We start from the raw sequence: 15510 nt of genomic DNA on the forward strand, positions 1-15510 counted from the left end.
AATATACAACATACGCATAATTAAAAATCTATACAAATAAATAAAATTGGAGTGTCTGTTTTTAATATTAAAATAACCGTTTTTTACTAAATGCATATGGATGTATACACGATACATATACCAAAACAACTATTTTACAATTTTTGTCTGTCTGTCTGTTTGTTCCGGCTAATCTCTGAAATGGCTGGGCCGATTTTGACGAGAATTTCACTGATAAATAGCTGGTGTAACAAGGAGTAAGTTAGGCAACTTTTATTTTAGAAATTTAAAAGTCTGCGAACTTAACAATATTTTTTGTTAAATTCCACGAGGACAAAGTCACAAGCACAGCTAGTATATATATAATCATGAAAGATTAAATAATAACTGAAAGAAAAGGACAATATTTTTCGATAAAAAGAGGAGTAAGGCAAGTAGGAAACCCACTTTCACCTAACTGTTCTCAGCAGTTCTAGAGCAAGTATTTATACATCTCGACTGGAATAATTACGGTGTAAATTTTACAGGTTACAATTAAATCATCTAAGTTTCGCTGACGGTAGGTCACATAATTCGAAACAAAAAAAAAAACGGTCAAGACATATAAACAGAAGTACATATAAGTACAAATTTAAATGTTTTTGATGATGGCGGAGTATGAAACTTTGCACAATTAAAAGTTTATATCGAGAAGTTATGTGGAATCTTGCAATATTTTTTTATGCAAAAATAATCATTAAATCTATAAAAAAAACATTACACACACACTACCATGTACCTACTATGTATTTGAAACATATATACTCTTTTGTTTATTATGAGTCTAAAAAAATCTCTTCAAGTTAAACGAGTATCTCATTTGTTAAAAAAATTGTTTTGAAAATTAATAATAAAAGTAAATTTGATCTGAGCAATAATATAATTCTAAATATAACTTTCTAAGGGTTTCCCGCTGATTCACAAATTGAATTCTGTGACGTAAGCATTAGTTAGGGTGACATACATGCACATAAGAGAACGCAAGCGCGCGCACCCTTCCCGAGCATGCGCACTAATTGCACTATTCATTATAAGTCTGAACTCTGGTCGATAAACTTCACGTTAGAGCGCGTCGCGCATGCACCCCTTGCATCCGAATATCAGGTGTATTATCGACATGGCCGACAGCGAATTTGAAGAATTTCGCCGGGTATTCGATAAACTACCACAACACATAAAGGCTCCAACGCCATTTTACTCGTAAGTAAACTTATTAATACTAAATATAATCGCTATCGATTCCATACCACGCAGACTATTGCATGAACATCTGATACAATAAATCGTTAATTAAGTCTTGTAATTTGTAAACTGGAATATTGGTAAATGATTTTCGAAATTTTGGTCACAGGTTAGTGCCAAATGTCGGGTTGGAAGATGAATCGCCGTCGTCAAAAAGTGAGGGTACACCTGATGAGGAGGTGGGTGAGGCTGAACAGTGTAATGCGACGCAAACAGATTCTTCTCCAGTAAATCAGACAGATGTTACCGACGCACAACGCAGCCCGCTCCACCAAACATTCGCCAATGGCGAAAGAAGGAGGAGAAAGTTACCTGAAATACCCAAAACAAGGAAACGTAAGTTCGATTTTGTATATAGATACTATTGTTCTCTACGCAGTAATACTCAGCCAGCGAAAATTTTTTAACATTATAATGCGCTGACGCGATTTTCTATTTCTTTCTCACAATTATTTAGCTCACGCAAAAGCCTTGCGATTTGTTTTTGTAATCAAAATGTTAGTAAAACTGACAATTTGAAAAAAAATATCATTTATTATCTCTATTTTAATATCGACAACTTATTAACTCACTCGTACACTCGCTCGCACACATACAAACACATAGCATTTACAGCCCATTATCTGTGTCGCATTTTATTTATTTCGTTAAGTGATGATTTCATACACATGTATAATTTAAAAATATTACAATATATATAACAAAAAATTATGTGAATCTTTTAACTACTAACAAAAGAGTTACTTAATATTACATAATTTAATTGAGTACTGATTTTAAAAAAATGTAGACATAAAAAAAGATTATTGTGAAAGTTTGAGCCCGTTATAATATTAAAGGATGTATCGTTACGACTTAAGTCTTAAGAAACTATTCTTTAAATTTATCACATTTTTTACCCAAAACTCGTAAATTATCAATCTGAAAAATTTTGAACGATGCGTATTCTTAAATGTAATTAAATTTCCTAGAAAAAAGCTTTCTTAGTAAATTAATGTAAAACTAGCCTCTTCCTTGTAATCGTGCCTTAAACATCGATTGATTTTTTCAATTTTGCGTTTCGATTTCGAATTTTTGTAAATACCAGAAATATCAATATTTTTATGGTTCGAAATACTTTTTTTTAGGAATTTAAAAAAAACTTAATACTCTACAAAAAAAAGTTTCCAAACATTTTTATTATATTATTTAATTAAATTCACTTGTTGCGTCCGAGGCACAATACTTTTTTTGAAAACTATATAATATTATATGTAAAACTAGCTGACCTGGCAAACGTTGTTTTGCCAATAAACTTCTACTATAAGTGTGCGAGGATTTACTTATAATCGAAAGCGTTGTAGACAATGAAAAAATGCTTTATTTAGTGCACAGAAAAATTAAAATAATACGTATAACAGTCACTGCTACGATCGATACACAAGTAAAACCAAAAAAAAAATATGGCTGAAAACGGTATAGTAAGTAAGACAGGAGACTGGCTTCATTCTCATCCCTACTCCGTGATGTTTGCTGGATGAGAGGTGACAACGGTAGACATCTAGCGGGGATAACTGATCGATTGATAGTTGTCGATCGGTGAAGGCAGGAGATCAAATTAAATTGAGAAAAAAATCATAATTAAAGGAAATTATTAAAAAAATAAAAATTGCGATGGAAAAATAGGGGTTGATCGTAGAGAGGTGGAAAATTAAGAGTAATATAATTTTTTTTATTCTAAGCCATATCACAATAGAAATAAAAATCTTGCAAAAAAAATAAAATTTATAATTAACAAAAAAAGTATAGGGGTTGATCGTAGAGGATTGAAAATTTAGGGTGTATTTTTTAATGTTGTATTATAAAAATGTAAAAAAATCAGTTATCTAAAAATTAAAAAAAAATTAGGGGTGGACTACCCTTAACATTTAGGGGAAAGAAAAATAGATGTTGTTCGATTCTCAGCACACAAAATTTCATGAGAATCGGTGAAGCCGGAGTTTAACTACAATCACCGCGACACAAGAATTTTATATATTAGAAATACTCGCAAATATATAAATAAATATAATATACATAAGCTCACTGTATAATTAAAATCGAATGGTGGTCTATAAATTTCGATAAAAAATTTTTTTTTTCATATTTCGAAAGTATAGTATGTTATTTCACAAGTATACAGTTAAAATTTAGTGACGATATTTTTAGTATTTAATGTTGTAAAACCTAGTTAAAAGATCAGCGCCAAAACAATTGGTCGGTGCTTCGGTTTCTTTGCCTGAGTTGTAGTAAAAGGAATTATTTTAGTTTTGAGAGCTGAAAAAACAGAAGGAATTGAACAGTTTGAAAGAACTGAGGATATACTATAAGGTGCTGGAATATCTGATTAATCGTAAGTATAGGTTCAAATCTAATTTTCTTGAGAATTTCCTTGACCAAAATTTTAAATGCGTTTATCTCAAAACTACTTTTTTTCTGCCTGGCGCGCGGCAAAAAAGAAAAACTGCTCGATCGATTCATTTCAAATTTTAATATGTTATTTAATACACAAACAGCTATCGCAAGACGAAAAATAAAATTTTAAATATTTTTATTTTTTTACATGCACAACGTGATTAAAAAATAGAAATTTTCGAACTAAAAATTTCAACAACGCGCCATTTCTTCAAAAAAAAAAAAAAAAAATTGTTTTGTTATTTTTCGTCCTACGATAAGTGTATTTATAATTATTAAAAATCTGTTTTGTTTTTTATTTCAGATCGATAGAAGAGCTTAATCATCGCGCGCCGCCCAGGTTTTTTTCTTTTAAGGAGACTGACTTCAACGCCATCTTTAAAATAGTTAATATAATTATTTTTCTGTGTAATAGTGATTTTTGTATACTTTAATAGTAATAAAATTATCTTTTTGAAGTTTCAAAAGTTTTAGTTCTTATTTAGGCATTAGACTACCGGGTGAGGTTAAGGCCGGCTTGTTTTACATTAATTTACTAACAAGTTTTTTTCTATGAAACTTAATTTCTTTAAGAATACGCATCGCCCAAATTTTTCAGATTTTTGAGTAAAAAAATGCGATACATACATTTTTAAATCGGACCCCTAACCAATTACTCACTATTTTCAGCAACACTAGTTCCATCAAATCAGCCAGCATCATTAGCTGATGAATTAGGAGCATTAACTGGTGTACTTATACGACCAGGGTGTCAAGGACGACCACTTCTGGTACTCAAGTGTGGCTACCTCCTCGACGAAGACTCTAGTCCTGATTCTGAAAGATTACAAAGTCTAGGTGATGTCGACAGTGGGCACAGTACAGCGCACTCACCCATCGATACAGGCCCGAAGAGCTTATCACCGACGCCCTTGCAGCAAAATGGTAAGCAGTGTGTTTCCTAAGTGGGTTTTATGTTTTGTGCGTTAAGATTGATCTTATGTTCCAATAATTGTGTTTGATATTTTCTGACAAGTTTTATGTCCCGGTATATTTTTGTTTCATCAATTTAGTTCTTTTTTTGGGTACATAAATATCTTTATAATATATCGAATTGATACTTTTTCCATTGCGATTACACATGAAGTGTGCGTATTATAGACTTTTTATATCTAGCGTGTCACGATTCATAGTTACGGAGAATAAGAAAGATAAGAAAGATAAGAAAACTATCTTATATTTTAATAATATAGTTAACAATTAGCAATTGGTTTTTCAATTTATTTATTTCAAATTTTATTTTATTTGTTAAATTCATACTCGATATTGCTTTAAAGCCTAAATTTTAAGCAGTTATAAAAAATTAGTGTTAGTCTCTTATGAGGTTATAGATTTACTGTCGTAGCAATAAGCCCATTAAAATACTCCCAAAAAAATGCCGTTAATTTTGCTATATATTCTCTTAAGCATATGCGGTTTCACGATTTTCAATTTACAAAATTTTTCTTAACAAATGACAATATAATAAACCATTGTAGTCACTCAATTGTAATACATACCGGCTATTTACTTCAATAAAAGGGAAAAATACATAAGATTTTTCGTGGAATTATTTATTTTTAGACAAATCAATAACATCCTGTTTTGTCACGGTATTGTCGAATCAGTTCGAAAGGAATCTAGCGACAGCTAAGACATCTCGGAAAAACTAAGGAATTTATTAAAAAAAAAAAAAAAAAAAAAAAAACAGAAATTTTCCTTTGTTGAACTTAAGGACATTTTAGAACGATTTATTCCAGTTTCCCCTTCATCGAGTTGCAGTATTAGCGGCATTAATTTTTCTGGTAATATGACAACGGTTCCTCACAGTCAACTTGAGATGTTAGAAGCAACCCACAGAGGTCTGCACAAATTCAATCCGAGACACCACGATGAGATTGAAGTTGAAATCGGTGACCCGATTTACGTACAAAAGGAAGCAGAAGATTTATGGTGTGAAGGTGAGTATAAGTCTTGTTAGTTGGGGATGTTCTTATCTGCTATTTGCCGGTGGTTAATTTTCTTAAAGTAGTAATTGAATATCTTTTTGCTTATCAAGATTTTAGTAAGAACAATATTTTTAAAAAAATCTACTTAGTTATCCATATAGAGAACAACATTTTTAACGTACTTCACTATAGATTGTTTTTAACCAGTAAATTTTGGTATTCAGTTCAGTATGTTCCCTTTTGTCTTATGTTTAGCCCATTTCATACTGTTATTTATTTAGTTATGTATAATTTTATTTAGTCTAAATTCCAGCTTTCAATACTATTTAATCTTAGAATCTACTATAATCAGGTTTAAAGAATTTATTCTCAAAAAGAAAATTCACTTACATGAGATGTTATGATGTTGATAAATGTCAAGACTTCTTTAATTGATTTTTTTACATAACAACATCTTGTCGAAATATACGAGTATGTGTATATTTTTGTCACTTAGACGTTAAAATATTTTTTTTAATAAAAAAAATCTTAGATTTATTAACAACACCATTTATCATTGTAAAATCTTCCTAGACATAGTTTGCCCTTACAATGAAATTATATATAATGTTACAATTGAAAATAATAAAAATTACATTTGTATTTGGAATCTGTCATTTTTACATGATTGTTCATGGTGTTTTCTCATTTTTGCGCCAATACATTGTAAAATATTTTGTGATATTGAAATGAAGTGGGGTGATAAACAAAACAGAATCGCTGTGATTGCTTTACACAAAGTAGGTATGGAACCAAATACGAGTACAACTTTTAAAACTCTCCACACGCTCGGTATCAATCAAATGTTCGTGTACCGGGCTATCCATAGCTACAATGAAACCTCCACTGTTTGTGACAGAAAAAGATCTGGCCGTCCATCTTGTGTTTGTAAGAAAAAGGCGATCAATACAGTAAGGGAAAGGATTCGAAAAAATTCGAAGAAATCCTGTCCGAAAATAAAAGATTTTATCTCGGTAGATGAAGATAGCACCTAGAACCGTGACGCAAATTTTAGAAGATGACTTATTACTTGCAGCATATAAGAGACGTACTGGTCATTTCTTAACTGACAATTAAAAAAAAGAATAAGGTGGTAAAATCAAAACAACTACTTAAGCGATGCACAAAAGGAGTTCAAAGAAATTTTTTGTTTACGGACGAGAAAATTTTTACGATTGAGCAATATTTTAACAAAAAAAAAACAAAGACCATATCTCGAAGCTCGAAGCTCTAAGGAAGTTTCTTAATTAGTCAACAGAGTAAAACGGGGGAATTATCCCCGACTTCAGTGATGGTTAGTGGAGCGTTAGCTATGAAGGAGTGAGTGAGCCATATTTTTGTGAAAGAGGTATCAAAACATCGGCACAAGTATATCAAGATACTTGTGCCGATTTACCTATATTCTTCAGACGGTAGTTAAGCCTCTTAACAATACCATGTTCAATAACCAATAATGTTCCTTTTAAAAAGACTCGCATGAAGCTCAATCTACCTAATCTTGGTGGATCAACGTTCCGGACTTCATCAGAGCTGAAGACTGGCCGTCATCTAGTCCCGATCGTAATCCGCTAGATTATGATTTATGGTCAGTTTTAGAGAGTTTCAGCCTGTAATATCTCACTACTGGGCATAGTCCTTTTTCCCCATGTAGGATAAGGAAAGAGAGAGAGTTTGGCTTGCTCTAAATGTTATGATAATTTGGAATCCCTAAAACAAACAATTCGATTGGCAGTGAAGAATTTTCCCATGGAAAGAGTGCATGCCTCTATTAACGATAACTGGGCTCGCCGTTTAAAGGACTATATTGCAGCCAATGGAGACCACTTCGAATAAGCTTTATATATTTTCAATGGTTTTATATGAATGTATTTAACGAACATACTGTAATAGTAATAAATGTTACGTGCAATGAAAAAATGCTTTTTTTTTTCTTTGTAACAACATTTATGCCAGGATAATTATGTACTTTGATTTTAACCTTAAAACAATTATATGTCAACGCACAAATCACGATAGAATAAGCATGATGAATTTTGAAAATAAAAGAAACTTCTATACTTAATCAAATGAAATGCTACCAATAAGTTACCATTATCTGCTAGACTTCTGTTTCTTTAAATATTTTATCAAAGTAACATTAAAAACACTAATTTCTATTTCAGGTGTTAATTTACGAACAGGTCAACAAGGTATTTTTCCGTCAGCTTACGCAGTGGATATGGATTATAATGATTTTGATCCCGCAAATGCCAAAGTTAAAAGAGAAAGATATTTATTAGGGTAGGTACATTTACAAAAGGTATTATGTAATGTATTTTTTACTACATGAGAAAATATATATAAAAGAAATCGCGATAGCGATAATTTACCGTTAAAAAGTATATTTCTTTCAGAACATGCTTACAAATTTAGAATAAGGATATATATATGTTCAGTACAGGAGATTTCCTAGTATCAATCTTTTAATCAAACTATTATTTATTTCAGTAGACAGAAATACACTATACATTTTTATAAGTACAATAGCTCAAAAAAATATCTTAAAACCGTAACTAATTTGCAAGAAAAAGTCAAGAATAGTAAACTCTTGCGATGATAATGATTAAAAATTTTCTTGACAATTAAAAAGAAAAGTAAAAAAAACATCAAAAAGCGGTAGTCAGACAAAACATTACATAATTTTGTTGTTGCCGATTTTTCTTTGTCTGATATCCAAAAGAGTTCTTAAAAAAAAACGACGACGTAAACAAACAAGTCACAATAATAAACAGATCGATTGAAAAAGTTTCCAGTCTTAAGTTGTGCTTTTAATTCAATTATTTTTACCAAATTTTATAGCAAAATATAAATATAATTAAAAAGATTTTGTGACTTTCGTTTGGCCTTTTTTTGTCATTCTATGCGACGCAAACACATACATAAACACATCAAAGACAACGATTTATATGTCAGAACTTTTGACTGGGTGGAACGATTTCGATGATTTTTTTTTTTTAATTTAAAGGTGTGGTGTAAGTCATGTGGCCCCATTTAAATTTATTAAATATCTTACAAGTACTTTTTGAGTTATATATAATGATGCGTTTTTACTTGACTATTTTTTCGTCGACCGTCGTTATATTATAACGCATGAATTTTTACTGTGTGTACTTATACATTCGGATAGGCAAATAAATGTGTAAATTATCCTAATATATATATAAACATGTAAATAAAGTAGAACTATTTTTCCAGGTACATGGGATCAGTTGAAACTTTAGCACACAAAGGGACAGGAGTGGTATGTCAGGCTGTTAAAAAAATAGTAGGTGAATGTAACGGCGAACCCGGGACACAACCTTGCATATTAGAAGTATCAGACCAAGGTCTTCGAATGGTCGATCGATCGAAACCTGACGTAAGTTTTTTTAAGAACAAATCAGTAAATCAGAGTATTTAAAAATACCGACAACGGTGAAGTTTGAGATGTTAACAAAAATAAATTATATAATTTTGATACTTTACAAAAAAAATTACTCTTTTAAATAATTTTAACCCAAGCAATTGTAAGTGTATCGACTCCAATGATTTTTTTGTTATAATCAATTTCCATAGCTTCAATCGATGTAGCTTTTTAAAATTAACTATTTTGCTTGAAAATATTGAACAGAAATTAAGCCTGTAAAGATGAGTTTCGGTTGAAAGAGCCTCTACTACTAGTGTAGAGAATAAGTTCTTTTTGTATCCTATCGATAATACTAAGTACAATCTCACAAAGATTATGAGAAATTTGTTTTAACATATCATAAAGAATAATCGTTTTATTAATTTTGAGTAATAATAACACTTACGCGTTTCGTATTATTGTTATCTTAAAAAAAAAAAACCTTAATTCTTCAGCGGAGTCGAAGTGGTCCTTGCATCGACTACTTTTACTCCCTCAAGAACGTTTCCTTCTGCGCTTTTCATCCTCGCGATCATCGGTACTTGGGTTTCATAACCAAGCATCCGACGCTACAGAGATTTGCTTGTCACGTCTTCAGAGGATCGGAATCGACGAGGCCTGTAGCGGAAGCTGTTGGGTGAGAAGTACTACTTTTATACTTCTATTTTCGACAAAAATGGGTTTAATTAAAATCGAAGTTTTTTTTTTAGCATTTTTAAATCTACTTTTTTGTCTTAAATTGATATTGAAAGTTACTTACTTTATTAATTAGTTCATTGTCAGCTAATGTAATGTATGTATGTGGTATGTAAATTTAGTCTCAAATAAAAGAAATAGAGATAATCAGTAGATGCTAAAAAAAATCACTTGAAGAAAAATAATTCATATCAAAAATCTTAACTTTTTTTGTTTATAGTTACTAAAAATCAATCATTTTAATTTGTCCTTTAATTGTATAGTATAAAAAACAGCACTGAAAAATGTCTGACGCATTTACTATACACCAGACTAGCTGTGCCCGCGACTATATATTTAGCAAGTTATTGTTCAGTTCACAGAGTTATATAATAAATGAATTCCTAAAATAAAAGTAGCCAAGTTACTTCTTATTACATCAGCTATCTGCCAGTGAAAGTCTCGTCAAAATCGGTCCAGCCGTTTCAGAGATTAGCCGGAACAACAAACAGACAGACAGACAGACAAAAATTATAAAAAAAAATGTTAATTTGCTATATGTACCGTGTATAAATCCATATGCTTTTAGTAAAAAGCGGTTATTTAATATTACAAACAGACACTTCGATTTTATTTATTTGTATAGATAGATATACATATAAGAAAATCTTAAACGCTAACAAAATTTGTACAATTAAGACGTTATTTTATATACAATAGCTTATCCGAAGAACTTTTTACCATTATTGTATTTATTTATTTATTTGTAATGATATGCATTTTTTAACTTTCTTTAAAAGGAATATTGTCCTGATAATGATGAAAAATTTGGTGCAGTAGTTCGAAAGTTTATTCACGTATACATTTTTATGGTTCATATTTATATATTTATTATTATATATTTTTGTGGAGTAAAAAAAGAGTTTAAAGCTGAGTGTAATATGTCAGATACTGTTTTATTGAATATTACAAAGTATAAGAACAGGATTTTACATGCATGTTATATTTTTATTTCAGGAGGGCGTTTCAAAGGTTCTATCAGAAGTTCATTGAAACCGCTTATCCAATTGAAGATATCTACATAGAATAAAACAAAAAAAGCAAAGTGACTTTTTGTCTTCGTTTTACGCTTATGTATTAAAAAGAATAAAGAAAATTCACAGACTCTTAGCGTGATAACGTATATGACTTCACGTTTAAACTATTTTAAATACAACTTCATTCGACAGGTAGCAAGAAGAAAAAATTCTCTTATAATATAAAATTATAAATTTAATATTATAATAACGTAGCATTCGCGTTGGTAAGCCTTCGATTAATGTAGTTTAGACTAACTCCATTTTATACCTCAAAAAATAAGCCTTTTTATAAACGCTCAAACCTTAAAGAGGAAAACGCTAAGTGACTGTGAAACATTCCATAAACTTTGGTAACTCTGCAGAAAATCTTATCACCATTTGAAACTATGGTACTTCTAGTATTTTAAGAGAAAAATCTACGAGTATTAGTTATAAGTAAGTCTACACATCAAATAATACTATTTTCGTCAGGAATTGTGCGATAAATTCGCAAACGCATTAAGTTTGTTAAAGCGTAGATCAAGCATAATTCTTTATAAACTAAAATATAAATAGACTAGATTTAAAATGTGCAACTTATGCGAAGTAGGTATTTTTTGGCCTATGTTGTTTTTTTTTTGTTTTTTTTGTTTAATATTATTTAGTTCAAGACTTATAAAGAACAACAAACACAAATATCATACAAGTTATGTTGTATTACAATTATGTAACAAAACTGAAACTAAATTTGTAATAAAACTGACCGTTGTAGATGAAATATCTAACTCTCTAAGTCTGACTTCACGTTATAAAATCTTACAAACGTATTGGATCTGCCATTCATTTCAGGCATTCGTAGGCAGGCGTTGCATAACGGAGGATCCGTTACAGCTAGTAAAAAATCCGTCAAGTTAATCTGTAATCTGTAATCTGTAAATCTATATATTAGAAATGAATGTTTGTCTGTATATCCTTTGTAGAATCGTAAACATTTGATAATGTCATGATCTTCAGCAAAGTGTTTTGCATGAGCCCATGAAAGTTTCTGGTACTGGTTGGTACGACCCAAAAAAAAAAACGTAGCAACGCGTGCAGGGTAAAGCAACACAATTATTATTCCATACTGGAATAATATTATAATTTTTATATTATATCATAATTATTAATTTTTATATTATAATTTTGACAAAATGCCTTTTAATATATCATCGATTTAAGAACCTAAATTGCGCCAATAATCACACATCAGCCTATCGCAGTCCACTGTTGGATATAGGCCTCCTCAAGTTCGCGCCCAAAATGGTGGGAACTCATGGGAGTTGTTTATAGTCACCACGCTGGTCAGGCGACCGCAGAGCTGGCTTTGTCGCATCCAAGATGCTGCTGCCCGTCTTCGGCCTGTGTATTTCAAAGCCAGCAATAATATATTGGCTTTATTGGTCTAAAATAACGTTAATAATCAATCTAATTATAAATCGAAATAGTAACTTATTCCTAGCTTATGTATCATTGTTGTTTGCACGTTAACTTCAAAATAAGCTCTTACGAAATTGGTTCCCTTTAGAGAGGCATCTTCAATATTGTTATTTATAGCGTATTTATAACTGCAGAGACCTATTAATCAAATTTCTTGCGCCCATGTGAAAGTTATCCAGAACGAATTCCTTTCTTTACGTATAAATATTTATATATATGGCTAGTAATAACCTAAATATTTAGTGTCATTTGATTTGGTATAGAAGGAACAAAAATATTAAGAAAGTTTCGCAACAGCTTGAAAAATTAACTAGTTTTAGGATACATTAATAATAATTAAAATAAAATCGATTTTAATATAAAAATAACTCAAATTTTCGACAATAGATATAGCAATATTTTACAAAATTTATATGGTAGATATGATTTTCTGCAAGTAACTTTACTTTACAGCAAATGATCACTGTCGCCTCATATAAAGTATGTATATATATAAAAGTTTTATTATTGTATTCAATAGTAACCAAATTTTCACACAAGCCTTGCATTGCCTTGCTTACAATAATCGATACAATATTTCTAAACGCTTAACCTCACATAGGGTATTCTAAGGTAAAAAATAATTTGACATCACCAAGTTATAAGGCGATACCAACAGCACTATATTATGTAATAATTCAAATAATGATAAAATGGGTTAACGATTTACACAATATAATAAAGCCAAACGTGGAGGAATATCAAATAATGAATCTCTATAAACTGTGATATAAAACAGTTGATTTCTGGTGTAGTTTTACTTTTGAATCTCGATCAATATTCTCAAATCAAGCGTGTTTCGCTTATCTATCTTTTCTAAATGTTTAAGATGTATATGGATTAGGTATTGTAGCGGTGTTTATCGGTTGTATTGTTTAGATTAATGCTATAAAGATGTTTATTTTCAATGGTTTACACTCCGGCACTGTATTTCCTACAAATACCTATCAGAATGTTCAATATAATCAAAAATTATAATACGAAAGTACACAATAATATATCTACACCGATTTCTATAACGTTACACTGTAAATAGATATTATCCTATTATTCATAAAGTTTAATTAAACGTAGCATAAAGAAAATATAGTTCGTCTTTTCTAACAAATTGAAAAATGGTTTGGAGTAAAAAAGACAAGTAATGTTTTATTTATTACGTTTAATTAAAATGTGAATAATGGTTTTAGATTGCAATATAAATCATATTTATGATACGATGTCTTGTTTCAATGCCGCTATTAAATTTTGTAATAAACAAAATAAAGAAAAAAACGGACTTCGATAAATAACACAAACGCGGTTCAAACGTAAATCATTTTTTTTTTCAGTTCCATAATAAAAATTGTAACTTTCGACCGTATAATGGTCAAAATAGATTTTGATATTTTTTTTTCAAATAAAATAAATCATCTCCAAAATAATTACATATTTAAATAGTCTTAAGCTTTAAATTTTAAGGATTAGCAATTTATTACATCAAAAGTTTTTCAAAACTCAGATCAGGCAAATCATTAATATAAGTTAGACCCTGTAAAAAGTTATGTAGTATAATACAACGTAAGTCGACGAAAAAAGTAGTCAAGTAAATACGCATTATTACATATAACTCAAAAAGTACTTGTCGGATCTCAATTAAATTTAAATGGGACCACATGACATGCAACACCTTTTTATTAAAAAAAAAAAAAAACAATCGGTCCATCATGTCAAAAGTTCTGATAAAGCAAACATTAAAAATATACATTCGAATTGAGAACTTCACCATTTTCTGGAAGTCGGTTAAAAAAGAAGGTATACTCCTTAAAATATACATATCATACAAATTCATGCAAGTAATTTTTAAGCTATGAAATGTTAAAAATAAATAATTAATGTATAAATTAATTTTCTATAAGAAATTAAGGCATTGTATCATAGACGTGATATGAATTTTTGTAAATATCTCATAAAATAACAGAATATTTCGAGAAAGTCAGTTATGGTCAACAAAGCTATATGATGCTGTGAAGACGACGAAGAAAAAAAAATATTATTTATTTTTCCAATACTTTAATAGCGTATTTGACAAGTTGCGTAAAGCATTAAATGGTATTATGTGGGACTGATTTTCATGTGTTTTATTTTTACTCAGTCGTCGTCAGGCCACTTTACACAAGTCCTCATCGCACACCAGTCACAACCTTAAGTTACCTCATGTTATATGATATGGATAACAGGTTATACTTTGAAGCATAGCAAGCCTAAAATATCCAGACTAGAGTCGTGAACACCGTCTACGAAGTCGATAAGTGTACCTAATTGCATTTTCGTCTAAATTTTCTAATTAAATTGTTCAAATCAAACCGTGTCAAACAACGCCACGTGTTTCAAGACTGCGTTCAGAACAAATTTTCCACTAACGGAATTTAGTCACCAAAATAACATGAACGAAACCCAATAAATAGACGCTAAATTTTCACCCACTAAACAAACTCAACTGAGGTAGGGCACAGCAGGAATGTCCTGCTCAAAATATGGAGAAGCCCGACTGGGGTAGTACCTCGACCTTACAGAAGATCACAGCAAAATAATACTGTTTTCAAGCAGTATTGTGTTCCTGTTGGTGAGTAAGGTGACCAGAGCTCCTGGGGGGATTGGGGATTGGGTTGGAAAGGCGCTTGCGATGCTTCTGGTGTTGCAGGTGTCTATAAGCTACGGTAATCGCTTACCATCAGGTGAGCCGTACGCTTGTTTGCCGACCTAGCGACATAAAAAAAAAAACTACACGTGTTATTTTTGAGGTTTTAAAATTATATAAACAGTATGCTCATGTGAAAATCATAGAAATTATAACTAAACTCAAAGTTAAGGTGAAGTTTTGACTGAAATTTTGAAGATCTAATAAAACATTAGTATATGAAAATTTCTTTAATTAAATTGTTTTGGTCTATTCAGCGGCAAGACTTTTGTGTTACTTTAGTAGGTGACGTACAGGTGTGCACTTCCGCAAAATTCAGGTGTAAATGTGAAAACGCACTGCAGATTGTTATCATCAAACACAAAAAGGTAAGAAAGTCTAACTGCACGACAACTGTATCGTTGTTCAAACAAGACAAACATCGACCATATTATAATTGTCGTTTGAACGAGTAGTAAATTG

At 30.7% G+C, this 15510-nt stretch overlaps 1 protein-coding gene across 1 annotated transcript; it reads left to right on the top strand.

The window, feature by feature from the left end:
• The first annotated feature begins 1123 nt into the window (after positions 1-1123).
• LOC123668740 (JNK-interacting protein 1) lies at positions 1124-10945 on the top strand. The gene is made up of 8 exons (XM_045602434.1): positions 1124-1218; positions 1370-1596; positions 4363-4617; positions 5472-5672; positions 7862-7979; positions 8934-9096; positions 9579-9760; positions 10816-10945. The coding sequence occupies exons 1-8, from the start codon at positions 1136-1138 to the stop codon at positions 10886-10888; spliced, it is 1302 nt and encodes a 433-aa protein (XP_045458390.1). The 5' UTR covers positions 1124-1135; the 3' UTR covers positions 10889-10945.
• Positions 10946-15510: the final 4565 nt, after the last annotated feature.

This window comes from Melitaea cinxia, chromosome Z (assembly GCF_905220565.1).
Source record: "Melitaea cinxia chromosome Z, ilMelCinx1.1, whole genome shotgun sequence".
Taxonomy (NCBI): domain Eukaryota; kingdom Metazoa; phylum Arthropoda; class Insecta; order Lepidoptera; family Nymphalidae; genus Melitaea; species Melitaea cinxia.